We start from the raw sequence: 19,801 nt of genomic DNA on the forward strand, positions 1-19,801 counted from the left end.
CTGAAAAAAATCTGTGCTGTGACGCTCCCCATCCAACCTGATATAGTTTGTAATAGGAGAATAATAGGAGGAACTCCAAAAATACAGGTGTGCCAAGCTTGTAGTGTTATACCCAAGAAGACTCAAGGCTGTAATCGCTGCCAAACATGCTTCAACAAAGTACTGAGTAAAGGGTCTGAATAATTATGTAAATGTGATATCAGTTTTTTTTATACATTTGTAAATATATATACTTTACAAATATATACAATTTAAAAAAAATATATATATATATATATTTTTTGTACAAATGTATATATATTTATACATTTGTAAAAAAAATGTTTTTTTAATTATATATATATATAAATATATATATATTTTTTAATACATTTGTAAAAAGAAATATTTTTTTTATGTATAATTTTTATTTTATTTTTACAAATGTTTTTTTATACATACATTTGTAAAATAAAAAAAATTTGTAAAAAAAATATACATTATATTTTTCTTTTTAAATTTTTTTTATACATTTGTAAAAAAACAAACTATATATTTTATACATTTGTAAAAAAAATATATATATATATGTAAAACACAATTTAATCGATTTCAGAATAAGGCAGTAACGTAACAAAATGTGTGAAAAAGTGAAGGTGGCTGAATACTTTCTGAATGCACTGTATTTACCTCTGACTCAAGTATTCCTGCACTGTAACGGCTGTTGTTGGTGGAAGAAGGTAAGGACCAATGTGCAGCGTTGTAAGTGTTCATGATATTTATTATAACTCAGAACACTTAAGAATAAGAACATAGACTGTTGCCCACCCCAACTCACGCCCTGACCATACTAAAACAAAGACAAAACAAAGGAACTAACGTCAGAACGTGACATGCACATTGTAAATATGGTACTAATTGACCCTGTATATAGTATGCTTACTTACTTTCTCGTGTTCTTCTTATTTATATTTTTATTTCTTGTGTGTTGTTGTTCTACCTTTTCATTTTTACTGTTTCATTCTTATTGATTACTGCATTGTTAGGTTTAGAAAGTCCTGTCACTGTACTTGTGCATATGACATTGAAACTTGAATAAAAATATTCCAAAACATGCATCCTGTATGGGTATGGGTATGCTTGTCATCGGCAAGGACTAGGAAGTTGTTTTTTATACGTATAAAGAAACACAGGCCAAATCTTAGAGGAAAACCTTGTTTTCCAACACCGGGACAGTAACCTAAAACACAAGGCCAAATATACACTGGAGTTGCTAACCAAGACGACATTGCATGTTCCTAAGTGGCCTTGTTGCAGTTTTGACAAAAATCGTATTGAAAATATGGGACATGACTTGAAAATGGCTGTCTAGCAATGATCAACAACCAACTTGACAGAGCTTGAAGCATTTATAAAGAATAATGTGCAAATACTGTACAATACAGGTATGCAAAGCTCTTAGAGACTTATCCAGAACGACTCACAGCTGTAATCTCTGCCAAATGTGATTCCAACATGTATTGACAGGTGTGTGAATATACTTATTTAATTTTCAATCAATTTGAAAAAATGTCTATAAACAAACATGTTTTCACTTGTTCATGATGGGGTATTGTGTGTAGATGGGTGATTATTTTTTTAAAATCCAATTTGAATTCAGGCTGTAACACCACAAAATGTGGAATAAGTAGAGGGGTATGAACACTTTCTGAAGGCACTGTATATGATGAACGTGGATGTCCCTGAGCAAGCTAGCTGTCTATTGGGTAGGGCTAGATGGCACACTATGTACTTCTTAATGTAATATCTAACGTAATATCTCAAATAAATGTTAGTGACTGGCATAATGCTAGTAGTACAGGACTCCTGGGCAAGAGAGGGGGGAAAAACAATGGCTCTATTTACAGCTGTCACTCTCCATTATGATAATGTTCTTCTGTTTCTAATAAATTCCCTTTCTCTATTTGACTGCAGTTCAGTCCGGTGCTCATTCTCTGATAGTTACTTGCTTCATATGCAATTACAAGTCTTGCCTACTTTTAATCATCATTTTTTTATTATTAAAGAGCGACTGCCTCTAAAAAACAACTTGTTTTGAAAATGGCCTATGTGGCATCAATATGAGCAATAAACATTATTCTTGTGTCAAAATGTTCTACAAAGTGTAAATAGGATAATTTGGGTCATAAAGACAGTCTCGTCCAAAACAGACATTTGCGAGATGATAGGATGTTATGTCACGAAATGAAGGATATCTTAACCATTTTCCTTGGGTTGGGTTTATTTTAATCCTGCCCACGTGACAACCGCTGACAACACCCAAGTAATATTCAATTTGGAGAGCAGCTACACTCCACCCTATCTTAATGTCCATGGTCAATTTGGTTTGACATTTGATATCCTTATGGGGAAAGTTAGGGACCATCAGTAAATTACATAATGTACATGGGAGAATATAAAAAAATGTCAATAGCTCCACGTTTCAATGACTTAAAAACCTCAACCAACTATACATTGTAGAAATTCATATGCAAATATTAAAATCATTTAATGAGACAACTAAAAGTTGTGCAACATGAATATATTGTCACATTTACATAGTGTAATTTATTGAAATTCCCTAACTATCCCCAGAGCTAGGATATCCAATGTCAAAACAATTTTGTCTTAGTAGCTGAAAGAAGGGTGAGTGACTATAACTGTGCATTGTTTTGGCAGAGTGAATGTACAAACGCTTACCACGGTCAAACACACACAAGACACCCACAATAAACCACCCCTCCAGGACAACTCTTGTTTGGCTTCAGCCATGGCCTCTGCATATCTTAATGACTAAGCCAAAAAACGAGGCCAAATCAGGAAGTTCAGCACCCCTTTAAGAACTCTATGTACTCAGCTGTTGCAATATCTAATGATGATTGCATTTTTCTTATAAGATCATGGTTATGTGAAGTGCCCATCAAGAAGTTATGAATGAGCACACACATTGTGTGGGTCTCCCTTAATCTCAAGCAGACAAGATTGGGTGTGGAATTAGTTTCATAAGAGTGACAAAAACTGCTGAATCAATATAAGGGTCATTCAAATTAAATTACTTTTCCAAAGCTCTTTCAAATAGATATTTGAGAAGGATACTGTATGTTCATATTTGCTGAATGTGTAAATGTGAGCAGCAGAACTGAAGAGGCTGAACTGTGTTGAACTTGGTTTTTCAAGGGCATTGATATTTGGTCTGAAACCATGTTTGAAACACATTTTCCACAGAAGAGGAGATTCTGGCATTTTATATGGTATTTTCAAAGGTATATACTTTATTTTCAGGTAAAATGTCAAGCGTGTATTCTCTACATAAATAACGACCACATGAATCAACAAACAGTACATGGCTATAATGGAAATGATGACGTTTCAGTGGGTGACATCAAAATGTACTTGGTCAAGGATAGATGCGGTAAAGGGGTCAAGGGAAATCAAACAAAACAATGGAATTGCGTTGGAAATGAGTGGGGGAAAGGGCAATGGGGGAAAGATCCCGAGTCGCCTCATTGCCCCCCAGCAAAATTAGTCTACATTTAGGCTATTGTTTAAATGTGTATTTCACACTATGTTGAAGTAAAAATCGGATTATAATGCTTGTATGGATGTCAACCCCTACACATGTTAATGTCATCGTCACCAATCAACTGCATTTACAGCTAAAAAACAACGTTGACTACCATCAACGAACGGGAGTTATTATTTAGAAGTCTCTTCTTCTAAACCTGAAAATCGGACATAAGTAAGCACATTGTGGGCCTGTTTACAATACACAAATCATGACGGTTCTGACGAATATCCACTTTGTTCAATCAGATCTATTGAATGTGCGCCAATCTGGTCAATGGAACAGTCTGCGTTCCATTGTCTCCTTTACCTCATCTATAGCGAGATGACCATGGTGCTCTTTTCATTTTTAAAAAGGAGGGTGCGTATACACTCGAAATAACGAACAAAGCCCTCAAAGTTGTGAAACATACCATGTTAAGGAACTCATTCAACTCTGCTTCTATATAAAGAACACAATAAGAAAAGTCAGAGGTAATCAGTACAGTCCTATGGGTATCAAGGGACAACACCAAACAAAATGTGATAAGAAAAAAATATTTAAATGAACTGAAATTGAATTGACCAAATAAAACAAAACATCAAAATGTATTAAATGTCTCATTAATTGGAACATAAAACAGGAATGTCCATAAGACAACCAAGTGTCGAACATTTGAATCAAAAAATACTGGATTAACATATTCTTCATTGTGTTTGTGTTAGAGTGCTATGGTGAAAATGCATAGAAGGTGTACTTCGAGGAAACAATTTTGTGTCCTAAGCACAACGGGCCATGTACTTGTCAGGTTACATAGGTACAACTGATTCATCCAACTGTGCTCTGCCTTGTAAGATTTTAAAAGAAATGTGACTCGCATTTTAAGCTTATAAACCCAGGTCTCTCTCTACTGTCTCTATTCTCTCTTTACTGTCTCTCTCTATATATTGTATACTCATTAGACTCATACAGCTCAAGGCCCTCTATGCTCTACAACCACAAAAGCCCACTTCCAACTAAACAAATGTATATTTCTTTCATTATTAAATAATTGTTACACATTGCCAAAATTGACTGACAATATGCAAGTATATATATCATATATAGTATGACACCTTTTGGGCCAGGGTATTCTTCAAATTGACATACACACACTGACATTGTGACACAAAGTGGGAAACTTTAATTAATTTATCCCACAAATATCAAGATGGATCAATTTATTAACATTGTCGTTGAGACTTGGGTTGTTGGACAAAATAGACCATTTGCTCTGTTGATGACTCTTTGAGATCAACGGTGACCAAGCAGCACTACATCATAATGGACAACTCAATCTCTCTGTCTCCACTTCAGATGAGACTGGATCTCAGCAAGAGCTTGTTTTAATTAGCCCAGAATGGGCTCCATGTCAGTCCGAGATGAAGAAAATTTGAAAAACATGGATTTTTGGAGCATCTCTCACCATGAAGAAGGGTCAAAGACAAAAAGATGTAATCTGCAGCCGCAACGGGAACAATTAGGTTAATTCCTCTTTTGGAGTGTTTTCCTTCAAGGCACAGGAAAAAAAAGAGGGAAAGGGGGTAAATGAAACAAAGGAGGACAATCTAGAAATATTTTCTGTCTCGTTTTAGAGAAACACCAGTGATTATTGAAAAACATCTAGCCAATTGAAGTATGTGAGACTTGCAATCAAAAAAAGTCTAATATGCAGATAATTTGTCTAATTTTAACAGAGATCCTCTAGAAGATCTTGGAGAGCAACTTGATGTTGACTACATGTGGAACCACCCAGTTGAAAGCCAAGATTTCAACTCGGCTAGCAAACAACACCAACAAATCGCTCCCTATTTTTTGGAATGAAGTTCCCAGCATCCAAACGGTTTTGAACAGTCAATTCTGGCTTTGAAAATGTCTTACTTTTTTCGTCACACCCAATAAATTATATATCTGCAACAAAATTCAGTGCAACTTTACCTTAATAATAACATAGGATGCGTCTGAACACAGACCGGCCTACGACTCGCCAACCCACGCCACTACATTGCCTTTGATGACATCAGTGATCTCGCAGTTGAGCTTGTTGAGACGACCATCCAGGATGAAGATAGACTCTCTGGACGGGGTCATGAGGTACTGTCCGAAAAGCCCACTGCCAGTCATCACGCGGTTCCTACTGCTCCAAGGCCAATCGGAAGTCTTGGTGGCCTCCTTCAGGCTCTTGATCATCTTCACATTGCCTGTGCTCAGCTCGACGTACAGAGAGTCCGTTTGGCGTCCCGAAGTACCAAAGATGTTGTACTGGTGAACCTCGGTGAACGACGGCTGGAAGGCCACGTCAGACAGGTGGAGGTTGGTGTGGATGTCGAAGGGTTTGCCAATCTCCCCGCGCACCGTGATCTGCTGGATCCTCATCAGGCCATCGTGGTCGTCCACCGTGACCAGGTAGTGACTGTCCGGGGACACATACGGGGTGCCGGTGACGTCCCCGTTGGGTCCAATCACAGAGTCTGTCACACTGTCCACGATGAGCTGGGGTTGGGTGGCGCCTGTGGAATCAGGCCTGCAGTTGACAAAGTAGTAGCCGCCAAGGTGGGAGTAAGCCAGAGACTTGGGGATGCAGTTGTACTCGCGCAGGCTGATATTCTTCACTGACGACGTGGTCTCCAAGTTGATCTTGTGGAGTGCCGGTTCATTTCTGTGGAGAACGATTCCAAATCTAGACAGAAAGAAGACATTTTCAATGTTAATATACTTGTTCACGTGTTTTTGTGGCAAACATAAAACAAATATACGCACTTTAGAGGGTCGACACAAAAAAAGCATAAAAGTTATTTTATTTATTTATTTTTATTTGATTAATTAATTAATACCTACAGGCTTGAATTCATTTGCACATGCTTCCTGATTTCACATTAGATTAGAAATCATGCAAACTTCACCACGACTACAGTTACAGTACATTTACAACTGTGGAGAGTAGAATTACATTTATGATTGTAAAGAGAAGTACTAGGTCTGTTATCCTCACGACTATTGAATAGGTGCACATTTCCCCCGCTTACGCTGTCATGAACATCTTAACAGTCATTTCCTGCCATTTCCACCACCTCTCCTATTATTATACTCTGAATGGACTAAATAGTTTTGACAGAGGGGTGTGAGAATCTCTTAGCTACAATATCTCAGTTCCTCAAAGAAAATGCCTTTAGATTGGTTTGAGAAGAAGAGCGGGGTGGATACGGTCTAGACATTTCACATCAGTGGCCATTTTCTTATCGACTCAGATGAGAAATCTCTGCATGCGGAGTTGAAATTGTCTGCCCTATGCTTCATAGTAATAGATTTCAATGTGCATATTAATCATTGAAAATACCATATTATACATTAAAAATTATATAGTGATAATGACACATTAGAATTATCTCTGTAAAGTCTGGAGGGAGAAAGTGCGGGGCTGACAAGGCTCAATTAAATCTGAATGCTGTCTGATTAATTCTGACATGCACTTCAATCTTGGTATCATCCATCTTCTTTTATGCAATTTTAAACGCCCCCGCTGTCTGTTCATGTGGACAGAAATTCACAGTTAGAGAGTGATGGAGCACATTATCAGCACTGTGAAGTAAAGCATTGATCCAGAGATTGTATAGTCCATTTGGGAAGCTAGGGCTGGGGACTTCGTCATCAAATGGACTAATGGTTGACGTGAACTAGGTGCTGCATTGGGTTATAATGAGATAGGAGGGACTGCATGGTCCATTGCCATGGACTTGATCTTTTGATATATAAATAACCTTTAAAAATCTACTTTGGGAGTTTCTCAAACTTCCAACACAAAATCTTCAGGAATTCTTCCCAGTGAGCTTTTTATCCCACGACGAGCACTGTCGAATAAAAAATAAATCACACCCACAGGGAGCGAAGTGAATTCAAAGGTAACACATAAAAAAAAATCGCTATAATTTGATCAATGAGAGAAAGAGAAGAAAGGAAAGGAAAATACAGTTGCTGGTGGACTCCTGGTAGGGACAAAGGAGTACTGTGTCAGTGCAAGCAACTATGAATAGAATGAAGTGCCATGAGAACATATCATTAGTATAGTGTACATTGTAGGACATCCCTAGTCCCCATGATAAATGTCCTTACTCTCCACAAATGTGTTAATTAGGACAGATCAGTGAATTGAACACATCTACAGTGGTATAAAACAGAGTGCTTGATATATGAAGGTCAATATGACAATTTTTCCTTCAGCTTAATTTGATCTAAAAATAAGTAGTCCTAAAGTTTGGTTGGGAAAGTCATCAAGAACAATGGACTTGTTTACTTTCTTTATGAACAGTAAAAGTGACATTTGGGCTGGCTTTGCTTGTAAACCCATATCATATATCAACACATTGAGCAAAATACAAATTGCCAGTTGTTTTTGTTGTTTTGTTATCAGCATGCCTCCCATGGGTACACTATGCAGATTTTTCCAAATACTGTGAAATTATGTGAAAATTAACACTTGTGTGTTGAGTTATGAGCTGTATACTTTGTTGTACTTTTGATGGCATACTTTATAATAGTTTGCAATAGTTTGCTTTTTTGTTAATTGGAACTCCATTCATAAACAGAGGAAATTAAAGTTGTTGTCGCTAATGGGAGAGAACACCAAAAAACATGACTACTAATCTTGTTGCTATTTCCATTAGGCTTACTGTACAATTAATATCAAATTGACAAAAAGTAAGCCAGTGCAAGATGTATACCTGCTATAGAAGAATATCACAGAGTTTGCTTACTAGCAGAATGGAGTGAAGTTTAGTCAGTTATTTTAATGAATGTGAGCCCCTAAAGAATCCCGGAGGCGACTCTGGGATGCTGGCCTTCGAGGCAGAGTTACTCTGTCCAGTGTCTGTGTTCTTTTGCCCATCTAAATCTTTTCTTTTTATTGGCCAGTCTGAGATATGGCTTTTGCTTTGCAACTCTGCCTAGAAGGCCAGCATCCCGGAGTCGCCTCTTCACTGTTGACGTTGAAACTGGTGTTTTGTGGGTAACATTGAATGAAGCTGCCAGTTGAGGACGTGTGAGGCGTCTGTTTCTCAAACTAGACACTCTAATGTACTTGTCCTCTTGCTCAGTTGTGTACTGGGGCCTACCACTCCTCTTTCTATTCTGGTTAGGGCCAGTTTGCGCTGTTCTGTGTAGGGAGTAGTACCCCGCGTTGTATGAGATCTTCAGTTTCTTGGCAATTTCTCGCATGGAAAAGCCTTCATTTCTCAGAACAAGAATAGACTGATGAGTTTCAGAAGAAAGTGATTTGTTTCTGGTCATTTTGAGCCTGTAATCAAACCCACAAATGCTGATGCTCCAGATACTCAACTAGTCTAAAGAAGGCCAGTTTTATTGCTTCTTTAATTAGCACACAGATTTCAGCTGTGCTAACATAATTGCAAAAGTGTTTTCTCATGACCAATTAGCCTTTTAAAATGATAAACTTGGATTAGCTAACAAAACGTGCCATTGGAACACATGAGTGATGGTTGCTGATAATGGGTCTCTCTCTGTAAGGCTTTGTAAATATTCCCCAAAAAATCAGCCGTTTCCAGCTGCAATAGTCATTTAATGTATTTCTGATCAATTTCAGGTTATTTTAATGGACAGAAATATGCTTTTCTTTCAAAAACAAAGACATTTCTAAGTGACTCCAAACATTTGAATAGTAGTGTATATACTAGGCAGTGTCAGAGTAAGGCCCAAAAAAGAACAAGTCATAGACTGTTCTCTCTGCTAACACACGGCAAGCGGTACCGGAGCGCCAAGTCTAGGTCCAAAAGGCTCCTTAACAGCTTCTACTCCCAAGCCATAAGACTGCTGAACAATTAATCAAAAGTGCCACACAGACTATTTCAATGAACACCCCCCCTTTGTTTTTACACTGCTGCTACTCGCTGTTTATTATCTCTGCATAGTCACTTTACCCCTACCTACATGTACAAATGACCTCCGATACCCCCTGTATATAGCCTTGTTATTGTTCTTTTATTGTGTTACATCACATTTTTTTAAACTTTAGTTTATTTAGTAAATATTTTCTTAACTCTATTTCTTGAACTGCATTGTTGGTTAAGGGCTTTGTAACTAAACATTTCACATTCAGTTCTACACCTGTTGTATTTGGCGCATGTGACTTTTTCAAAATTTGATAAGCATGTAAAAAATTATTATGCACTGCTTATGAATTGATTATGTAAGGGTTATGAATTTGCCATGTCTGGGTTATGAATATGTCACGTATCGGTATTAATGTGTTATGTATGGGTTAATAATGTCCTTATTTCTAACCATCCTCCAATATGAAAATGTATGTATATTAAATAATGTATATTTAATAATGTATGTTAAATCATGTATATTTAATCATGCATATGAACACTGCAATGTCTACCGACAGACTCTTACTGGCCATTGTCCATTCACAGACCTAAACGTAAAAACATGACATACAATACAGCCAACAAAACTTTCAACCCTGTTCGGCTCACCACCAAGCGAAGTAGACACAACAGCACAAAAGATTGGAACGGAATTGAAGTCCAAGACCTCAATAATAGAGTCGGCAAAAACATTGACTAGCGACTCCATGTGCCCTAAGATCACAATCAAGGGGCTCTTGTAAGCAGCGTTATCAGACGTTTCCAAGGGATAGGGTATTTAAAAAGGCCTTATGCACAACACCATATCCTTGGCATCAATTCACAACTCCCCAATGCCCCCAGATGGTTTTGCCTGGCAAATCTATAAGCCTTCAAAGCCTTTGTATATTGTGATGTTTAGTGCCCTGGACTCCAGTTTTGTGCTATGAGATACACTGACTGCATATTGGTTTGGGGGAGTTGTTGGGCACACCCACAATGGATCGATCTTGGCTGAGGCTAATGGAGTTATTTAGCATGAAAAGCTATAATCAGTAGGTGTGCTCGATTGAGTTTAATCTGTCCAAAGTGGGCAGGGTTTGTTTTCCATTGGACCTAAAGGGTGAGAGTCCGCCTACCCATTGGGAAGTTCAATCTTGTTCAATCTAGTGCACATAGGGCAATGTGTACATGTGTTATGTGTGTGTGTGTATATGTGAATGTGTGTGGGTTTGGTGTGAGAGTGTCAGTGTAGTGTGTTTGAGTGAGTGTTTGTATACAGTGACCTCCAAAAGTATTGGGACAGTGACACAGTATTGGCTTGAAATGATACAATGTCTATGAGGTTAAAGTGTAGACTTTAATTTGTCAGCTTTAATTTGAGTTAGCTTTAATTTGAGTTAGCTTTAATTTGAGTCAGCTTTAATTTGAGGGTATTTTTTATCAACAGCTGGTGAACCATTTAGAAATTACAGCACCTTTTGCACAGTCCCCCCATTTTAGGGGACCAAAATTATTGGGACAAATTTACTTACAGTACCAGTCAAAAGTTTGAACACACCTACTATTTGAGGATCTTTCTTTATGTTTACTATTTTCTACATTGTAGAATAATAGTGAAGACATCAAAACGATGAAATAACACAAATGTAATCATGTAGTAACCAAACCATTTTTATATTTGAGATTCTTCAAAGTATCCACCCTTTGCCTTGATGACAGCATTGCACACTCTTAGCAGTCTCTCAACCAGCTTCATGAGGTAGCCACCTGGAATGCACTTCAATTAACAGGTGTGCCTTGTTAAAAGTTAATTTGTGGAATTTCTTTCCTTCTTAATGCGTTGTAGCCAATCAGTTGTGTTGTGACAAGGTAGAGGTTGTATATAGAAGATAGCCCTATTTGGTCAAATACCAAGTCCATATTATGGTATTAACAGCTCAAATAAGCAAAGAGAAATGAAAGTCCATCATTACTTTAAGACATGAAGGTCAGTCAATCCGGAAAATGTCAAGAACTTTGAATGTTTCTTCAAGTGCAGTCGCAAAAACCATCAAGCTCTATGATGAAACTGGCTCTCATGAGGACCGCCACAGGAAATGAAGACCCAGAGTTACGTCTGCTGCAGAGGATAAGTTCATTAGAGTTACCAGCCTCAGAAATTGCAGCTCAAATAAATGCTTCAGAGAGTTCAAGTAACAGACATCTCAACATCAACTGTTCAGAGGATTCTGTGTGAATCAGGCCTTCATGGTCGAATTGCTGCATAGAAACCATGACTGAAGGACACCAATAAGAAGAGACTTGCATGGGCCAAGAAACAAGAGCAATGGACATTAGACCGGTGGGAATCTGTTCTTTGGTCTGATGAGTCCAAATTGGACTATGCTGTATGTCTGAAAGTAGTCAAAAGTTTAGGATTCGGTCCCATATTCCTAGCATGCAATGACTACATCAAGCTTGTGACTCTACAAACTTGTTGGATGCATTTACTGTTTGTTATGGTTGTGTTTCAGATTATTTTGTGCCCAATAGAAACTAATGATAAATAATATATTGTGTCATGTTTTGTCACTTTTTTTGTAAATAAGAATATAATATGTTTCTAAACATTTCTACATTCATGTGCATGCTACCATGATTATGGATAGTGCTGAATGAATCGTGTGTAACGGCGTTCGTCTGTTGAAGGAGAGTCGGACCAAAATGCAGCGTGGTGGTTACTCATGTTCTTTAATGAAAAAATAGCAATACATGAAATAACTAAATAAATACAAAAACAACAAACGAAACGTGAAAACCTAATTACAGCCTATCTGGTGAACACTACACAGAGACAGGAACAATCACCCACAAAATACACAGTGAAACCCAGGCTACCTAAATATGGTTCCCAATCAGAGACAACAAGAATCACCTGACTCTGATTGAGAACCGCCTCAGGCAGCCAAGCCTATGCTAGACACACCCCTAATCAGCCACAATCCCAATGCCTACAAAAACCCCAATAGGACAACACAATAAACCCATGTCACACCCTGGCCTGAACAAATAATTAAAGAAAACACAAAATACTAAGACCAAGGCGTGACAGAACCCCTCCCCCCCCCCAAGGTGCGGACTCCCGGACGCACCTCAAAACCATAGGGAGGGTCCGGGTGGGCGTCTGTCCATGGTGGCGGCTCCGGCTCGGGACGTGGACCCCACTCCATAAATGTCTTAGTTCCTCCCCCTTGCGTCCTGGGATAGTCCACCCTCGCCGCCGACCATGACCTCGTAGTCCTCACCCAGAACCCCACTGGACTGAGGGGGGGACTGAGGGGAGCTGGACTGAGGGGAAGCTCGGGACTGAGGGAAGCCGGGACTGAGGGGAAGCCCGGGACTGAGGGGAAGCCCGGGACTGAGGGGAAGCCCGGGACTGAGGGGAAGCCCGGGACTGAGGGGAAGCCCGGGACTGAGGGGAAGCCCGGGACTGAGGGGAAGCCCAGTACTGAGGGGAAGCCCAGTACTGAGAGGAAGCCCAGTACTGAGAGGAAGCCCAGTACTGAGAGGAAGCCCAGTACTGAGATGAAGCTCAGGCAGGTAGTTGGCTCCGGCAGATCCTGGCTGGCTGGCGGATCTGGAAGAGTCTGGTTGACTGGCAGATCTGGAAGAGTCTGGTTGACTGGCAGATCTGGAAGAGTCTGGTTGACTGGCAGATCTGGAAGAGTCTGGTTGACTGGCAGATCTGGAAGAGTCTGGTTGACTGGCAGATCTGGAAGATCATGGCTGACTGGCGGATCTAGCTGCTCTGGCTTCTCCATGCAGACTGACAGCTCTGGCTGCTCCAAGTAGATTGACAGCTCTGGCTTCTCCATGCAGACTGACAGCTCTGGCTGCTCCATGCAAACTGGCAGCTCAGGCTGCTCCATGCAGACTGACAGCTCAGGCTGCTCCATGCAGACTGGCAGCTCTGGCTGCTCCATGCAGACTGACAGCTCAGGCTGCTCCATGCAGGCTGACATCTCTGGCTGCTCCATGTAGACTGGCATCTCTGGCTGCTCCATGCAGACTGACAGCTCAGGCTGCTCCATGCGGGCTGACAGCTCTGGCTGCTCCATGCAGACTGACAGCTCAGGCTGCTCCATGCAGGCTGGCAGCTAAGGCTGCTCCATGCAGACTGGCAGCTCTATGCAGACTGGCAGCTCTATGCAGACTGGCAGCTCTGGCTGCTCCATGCAACCTGGCAGCTCTGGCTGCTCTATGTAGACTGGCAGCTCCATGCAGACTGGCAGCTCCATGCAGACTGGCGGCTCTGGCTGCTCTATGCGAACTGGCAGCTCCATGCAGACTGGCGCCTCCATGCAGACTGGCAGCTCTGGCTGCGTTGAACAGGCAGGAGGCTCCGGCAGCGCTGTAGAAGAGGAAGGCTCTGGAAGCGCTGAACAGGCGGGAGACTCCGACAGCGCAGGAGAGGAGGAAAACGCTGGCTGCACTGAACAGGCGAGGCGCACTGAAGGCCTGGTGCGTGGTGCTGGAACTGGTGGTACTGAACCGAGGACACGCACAGGAAGCCTGGTGCGGGGAGCTGCTACCGGAGGACTGGTGTGTGGAGGTGGCACTGGATAGACCGGACCGTGCAGGCGCACTGGAGCTCTTGAGCACCGAGCCTGCCCAACCTTACTTGGCTCGATGCCCACTCTAGTCCGGCTAATACGAAGAGCTGGTATGTACCGTACCGGGCTATGCACCCGCACTGGAGACACCGTGCGCACACTAGCATAACACGGTGCCTGCCCGGTCTCTTTAGCCCCCCGGTAAGCACAGGGAGTTTGCGCAGGTCTCCTACCTGGCATAGCCATACTCCCTGTGAGCCCCCCCCCCCAATACATTTTTGGGGGTGACTCTCAGGCTTCCATCCGCGTCGCCGTGCTGCCTCTTCATACCAGCGCCTCTCCGCTGCTCTCCGCCTCCAGTTCTTCTTTGGGGCGTCGATATTCACCAGGCTGTGCCCAGGGTCCTTTTCCGTCCAATATCTCTTCCCAAGTCCAGAAGTCCTTTGATCGCTGCTCCTCACGATTAACAGGGAGAGTTGGCTCAGGTCTGAACCCTGACTCTGCCACACTCTCCCTGAGCCCCCCCCCAATAAATTTTTGGGGCTGCTTTTCAGGCTTCCTTGCCAACCGTGTTCCCTCGTATCGTCGGCTCTTATCTCCGGCTGCCTCTGCTCTCCTAAGTGCCTCCATCTGTTCCCATGGGAGGCGATCTCTTCCGGCCAGTATCTCCTCCCAAGTGTAACAACCTTTGCCATCCAACACGTCTTCCCATGTCCATTCCTCCTTTCGCTTTTCCTGCTGTCGCTGCCTGTTACCACGCTGCTGTGGTGGATGATTCTGTAACGGCGTTCGTCTGTTGAAGGAGAGTCGGACCAAAATGCAGCGTGGTGGTTACTCATGTTCTTTAATGAAAAAAATAGCGATACATGAAATAACTAAATAAATACAAAAACAACAAACGAAACGTGAAAACCTAATTACAGCCTATCTGGTGAACACTACACAGAGACAGGAACAATCACCCACAAAATACACAGTGAAACCCAGGCTACCTAAATATGGTTCCCAATCAGAGACAACGAGAATCACCTGACTCTGATTGAGAACCGCCTCAGGCAGCCAAGCCTATGCTAGACACACCCCTAATCAGCCACAATCCCAATGCCTACAAAAAACCCAATACGACAACACAATAAACCCATGTCACACCCTGGCCTGAACAAATAATTAAAGAAAACACAAAATACTAAGACCAAGGCGTGACATCGTGGATAATAATTAGTGAGAAAGTTACAGACGCACAAATATCATACCCCCAAAACATGCTAACCTCTCACCATTACAATAACAGGGGAAGTTAGCATTCACTAATGTGTGCTAGTTGTGAATTCCATACTGTAACTAGCTAGATCACTTGGCGTGTGCTGCACAACAGTGATTAACTCACAAGGCTCCGGTCTTCGTTGTGTGCTTGTAAACAAATGTGACTGGGGACTAGCGCTAAGCTTCATAATGAAAAATGATGTGATTGGTGACATGAAGAACCTGATCTGCAGATATTTACTTAAAAAGTAGCTACAAATATTCACATTTATATATATATATTTTTTAAACATATAATACATAGTTCAACAGTAATGACGCTATTGAAAAACCATCCAATGGATATTTCTGAATACCCCGGTATTCAGTACGTAAGGTAAACACCCCAAGCCTAGTTAATTCTGCATTTCACGTTAAAGGAGAGATCAAGGAAGTTCACTAAGTGAAACCTTTGCTTGTGGAGACACCAGAGCTTTCACAAAAAATAAATAAAAGCTTTTTAATCTAGCAAGTACTCGGGATAGTCATTATTTCTTAATTAGCATGGCGTCATGAATGAGCAAGAACTAGCTAATACTGGGGCGTAAAAGGATCAACATAGTTAGGCCCATAGGGATGTATCCAAACCGAAATATGTAATGGGCAATTACACCGTAACAGAGTGATGCTGAGACTCAGATTTATCACTTTAAAATGTATGCCAATGAAAAACAAATGATTACAAAGTTAAACAAATCAACTCTATGCATAAGGATACACATTTATTTGAGGAACAGTGCAAATGCAAATTTTGCTAACAGATTGATGGCACCAACAGCACAAACCATCATTCTGTTACCAAACTTTATATCTGAACTGTTCTTCGAGTATGGTTTACTTTGCAATCACTGGTTTTTGTTTAACATACATTTGAAAGTGAAAAATCTGAGTCTCAGCATTACTCTGTTACCGTGGAATTTCCTTTACGCACACATATTAGGCCACGTACTGTAATGTCTGGACTGTAATAATCCACCTCTGAGATACATCAAAAATATACAGCTGGGATCAAAATTAGGTTAAATAAAACACGTATTTTTGTTTCTTTTCAGAAACTTCTACATCTAAGAGACCATGGTGTTTGGCTTTCTAAACATACAGGTGAAGTCAAAAGTTTACACACACTTAGGTTGGAGTCATTAAAACTAGTTTTTCAACCACTCCACAAATTTCTTGTTAACAAACTATAGCTTTAGCAAGTCGGTTAGGACATCTAATTTGTGGATGACACAAGTCATTTTTCAAACAATTGTTTTCAGACAGATTATTTCACTTATCATACACTGTATCACAATTCCAGTGAGTCAGAAGTTTACATACACTCAGTTGACTGTGCCTTTAAACAGCTTGGAAAATTCCATAAAATTATGTCATGGCTTTAGAAGCTTCTGATAGGCTAATTGACATCATTTGAGTCAATTGGAGGTGTACCTGTGGATGTATTTCAAGGCCTACCTTCAAACTCAGTGCCTCTTTGCTTAACATTATGGGAAAATTAAAATAAATCAGCCAAGACCTCGGAAAAACAATTGTAGACCTCCATAAGTCTGGTTCATCCTTGGGAGCATTTTCCAAATGCCTGAAGGTGCCACGTTCATCTGTACAAACAAGTACGCAAGTCTAAACACCATGGGACCACGCAGCCGTCACACCACTCAGGAAGTAGACGCATTCTGTTTCCTAGAGATGAACATACTTTGGTGCGAAAAGTGCAAATCAATCCCAGAACAACAGCAAAGGACCTTGTGAAGATGCTGGAGGAAACAGGTATAAAAGTATCTATATCCACAGTAAAAACGAGTCCTATATCGATATAACCTGAAAGGCCACTCAGCAAGGAAGAAGCCACTGCTCCAAAACCGCTATATAAAAGCCAGAATATGGTTTGCAACTGCACATGGGGACAAAGATCGTACTTTTTGGAGAAATATCCTCTGGTCTGATGAAACAAAAACAGAACTGTTTGGCCATAATGACCATCGTTATCTTTGGAGGAAAATGGGGGATGCTTGCAAGCCGAAGAACACCATCCCAACCGTGAAGCACGGGGGTGGCAGCATCATGTTGTGGGGGTGCTTTGCTGCAGGAGGGACTGTTGCACTTCACAAAATAGATGGAATCATGAGGAAGTAAAATTATTTGGATATATTGAAGCAACATCTCAAGACATCAGTCAGGAAGTTAAAGCTTGGTCGCAAATGGGTCTTCCAAATGGACAATGACCCCAAGCATGCTTCCAAAGTTGTGGCAAAATGGCTTAAAGACAACAAAGTCAAGGTATTGGAGTGGCCATCACAAAGCCCTGACCTCAATCCAATAGAACATTTGTGGGCAGAACTGAAAAAGCATGCTCTGTCAGGAGGAATGGGTCAAAATGTACCCAACTTATTGTGGGAAGTTAGTGGAAGGCTACCCGAAACATTTGGCCCAAGTTAAACAATGTAAAGGCAATGCTACCAAATACTAATTGAGTGTATCTAAACTTCTGACCGACCGGGAATGTGATGAAAGAAATAACATCTGAAATAAATAATTCTCTCTACTATTATTCTGACATTTCACATTCTTAAAATAAAGTGGTGATCCTAACTGACCTAAGCCAGGACATTTTTACGAGGATTAAATGTCAGGTATTGTGAAAAACTGAGTTGAAATGTATTTGGCTAAGGTGTATGTAAACTTCCGACTTCAACTGTAAATTCTGATTACTTTTCTGTGTTTTTTAGCAACCCTTTCAGGCAGATCTTGGTGGACCTAATTACAACTAGGGCTAGCGAACGCAGCTCGCCGGGAGACTGTTAACATTCTTAAATCCCGGAGACCTCCTGCTTGGCACTTGGCTTCCTCCACCTCTCCAACTTGGTAATGTGCCAGCCTTCTGTATCAAGTTAAGCTTCGGAGTCTCGGTGAGTGTCCGTCAAAAGCGCATGGTCCAAATCAATCTGCTCTGCATATGTCGACTCTTTGTTGCTGACAAGTGGTGGTTCAGTGAACGCGCCCCACCCGCTTTTCTGAAGGCGAGGGGGAGGGGGTGATTTTCGGGAGTTAAACGACTGTCTTTAGATTCACTCTCAAACACCGACACTCTCGCACACACACACCCACACACACATGCACACACACTTACTCTCTCACACACACCGACACTGACATACCTGATGTGATTAATGATGAGGCTAGCGGCAGGAATGAAGAAATCATCCACCCTATCAAAGTGTCTGTCGACTGGCTGGGTGTGGACGGTATGGTGGGACACACTCCCGCTGGCCTGATTGATCACCTAGCACCAAACCAGGAGAGAGGGAGGGGAGGGGAACGGAGGAGAAGAGGGGGGAGATATTTAACATGAGCCACATGAATTATTCACTGTGTTTGCCTCCTGTATCGCCTCTGACACAAACTCACACTGCTAGGAGAGACCCTGTGTGTGTGTGTGTGTGTGTGTGTGTGTGTGTGTGTGTGTGTGTGTGTGTGTGTGTGTGTGTGTGTGTGTGTGTGTGTGTGTGTGTGTGTGCACGCGCCCACAGGCAGGCTAGTCTTAATTATGCCTCAATGCACTAGAGAGACTGGCACCTCCTAACAACCCAGCAGCAGTGCTGGCTAATAACTTGTATCGAGCTGCAAACAGAAAATGCCACCTGGAACTGTGCCATCTGGGAAAGGGTTGTTGACAAAACTTGGATTGACAGTTGAGAATGTGTCCCAATGGAAGAATAGTAATTATTAGAAGGCACATCAATTGTAAGGCACATCACAATGATTTGACACCCTCTCATAACATACATATATGTATTGTCAATAAACAGTGAGTTACACTAAACATTATAGTATTTGACATAAATAGGCTTACTTTAGTATCAAGAAAGTATCAAAACCAACACAATGTATTGTATTTTGGTGTGATATCAAACAGTTACCTGCAGAGTGGGGAAGTTCCTCTCCATGTCTCCCCAGCTGAGGACCCACACCTGGTCATGGGATTTGTCATAGTGCAGCTTCACTGGGTAAGGGTCGGTGCTCACCGTCTGAAAGCACACACAAGAATAAACCTCATATAGCACAGCTCTTCATCAGTCTCATCACGCTTTAGATTTCCTGGCGTGCCAGGTGGAGTTTTGCATTGGTCTCATCACGCCAGGCGAGCTCAATCAAGCACAGCTTGGTACAAGCACAACTATTTGAAGCCATGACTGCACTTAAGAGCAACTCAGGAAAATTCAACACCGTTTTTGAACAGATATACATTTGACGGTCAGCACAGCCCATATCAAAACTTTCCTCACTTGCTAATGCATTGGATTTGACAGGAAGAATCCAGTTTTCCTTTTTAACAAGATAGAAGGGAGGCTCGCCTTTTTTATGTATGAGATGTTTGGAGGTGGAGCAGCATTTCAAATCGAGCGGTAACAGTAGCAATTGCTCTACAACAACAAAGAAAT

At 41.2% G+C, this 19,801-nt stretch overlaps 1 protein-coding gene across 5 annotated transcripts in view; it reads right to left on the reverse strand.

The window, feature by feature from the left end:
* Nucleotides 1-1,664: 1,664 nt before the first annotated feature.
* fstl5 (follistatin-like 5) overlaps nucleotides 1,665-19,801 on the reverse strand; it is a 212,188-nt gene continuing 194,051 nt past the window's right edge. For 3 of the 5 annotated variants that reach the window (XM_024383134.2, XM_024383136.2, XM_024383137.2), the window contains 3 exons: nucleotides 19,280-19,387; nucleotides 18,518-18,642; nucleotides 1,665-6,281 (listed from right to left, as the gene is read on the reverse strand). In XM_024383134.2, coding sequence (XP_024238902.1) covers nucleotides 5,579-6,281; nucleotides 18,518-18,642; nucleotides 19,280-19,387 — 936 coding nt within the window. In that variant the 3' untranslated portion in view covers nucleotides 1,665-5,578. The remainder of the gene's footprint in view (nucleotides 6,282-18,517; nucleotides 18,643-19,279; nucleotides 19,388-19,801) is intronic. The other 2 variants (XM_024383135.2, XM_024383138.2) reach the window with 2 other exon arrangements.

Source organism: Oncorhynchus tshawytscha, linkage group LG21, assembly GCF_018296145.1.
Source record: "Oncorhynchus tshawytscha isolate Ot180627B linkage group LG21, Otsh_v2.0, whole genome shotgun sequence".
NCBI lineage: Eukaryota > Metazoa > Chordata > Actinopteri > Salmoniformes > Salmonidae > Oncorhynchus > Oncorhynchus tshawytscha.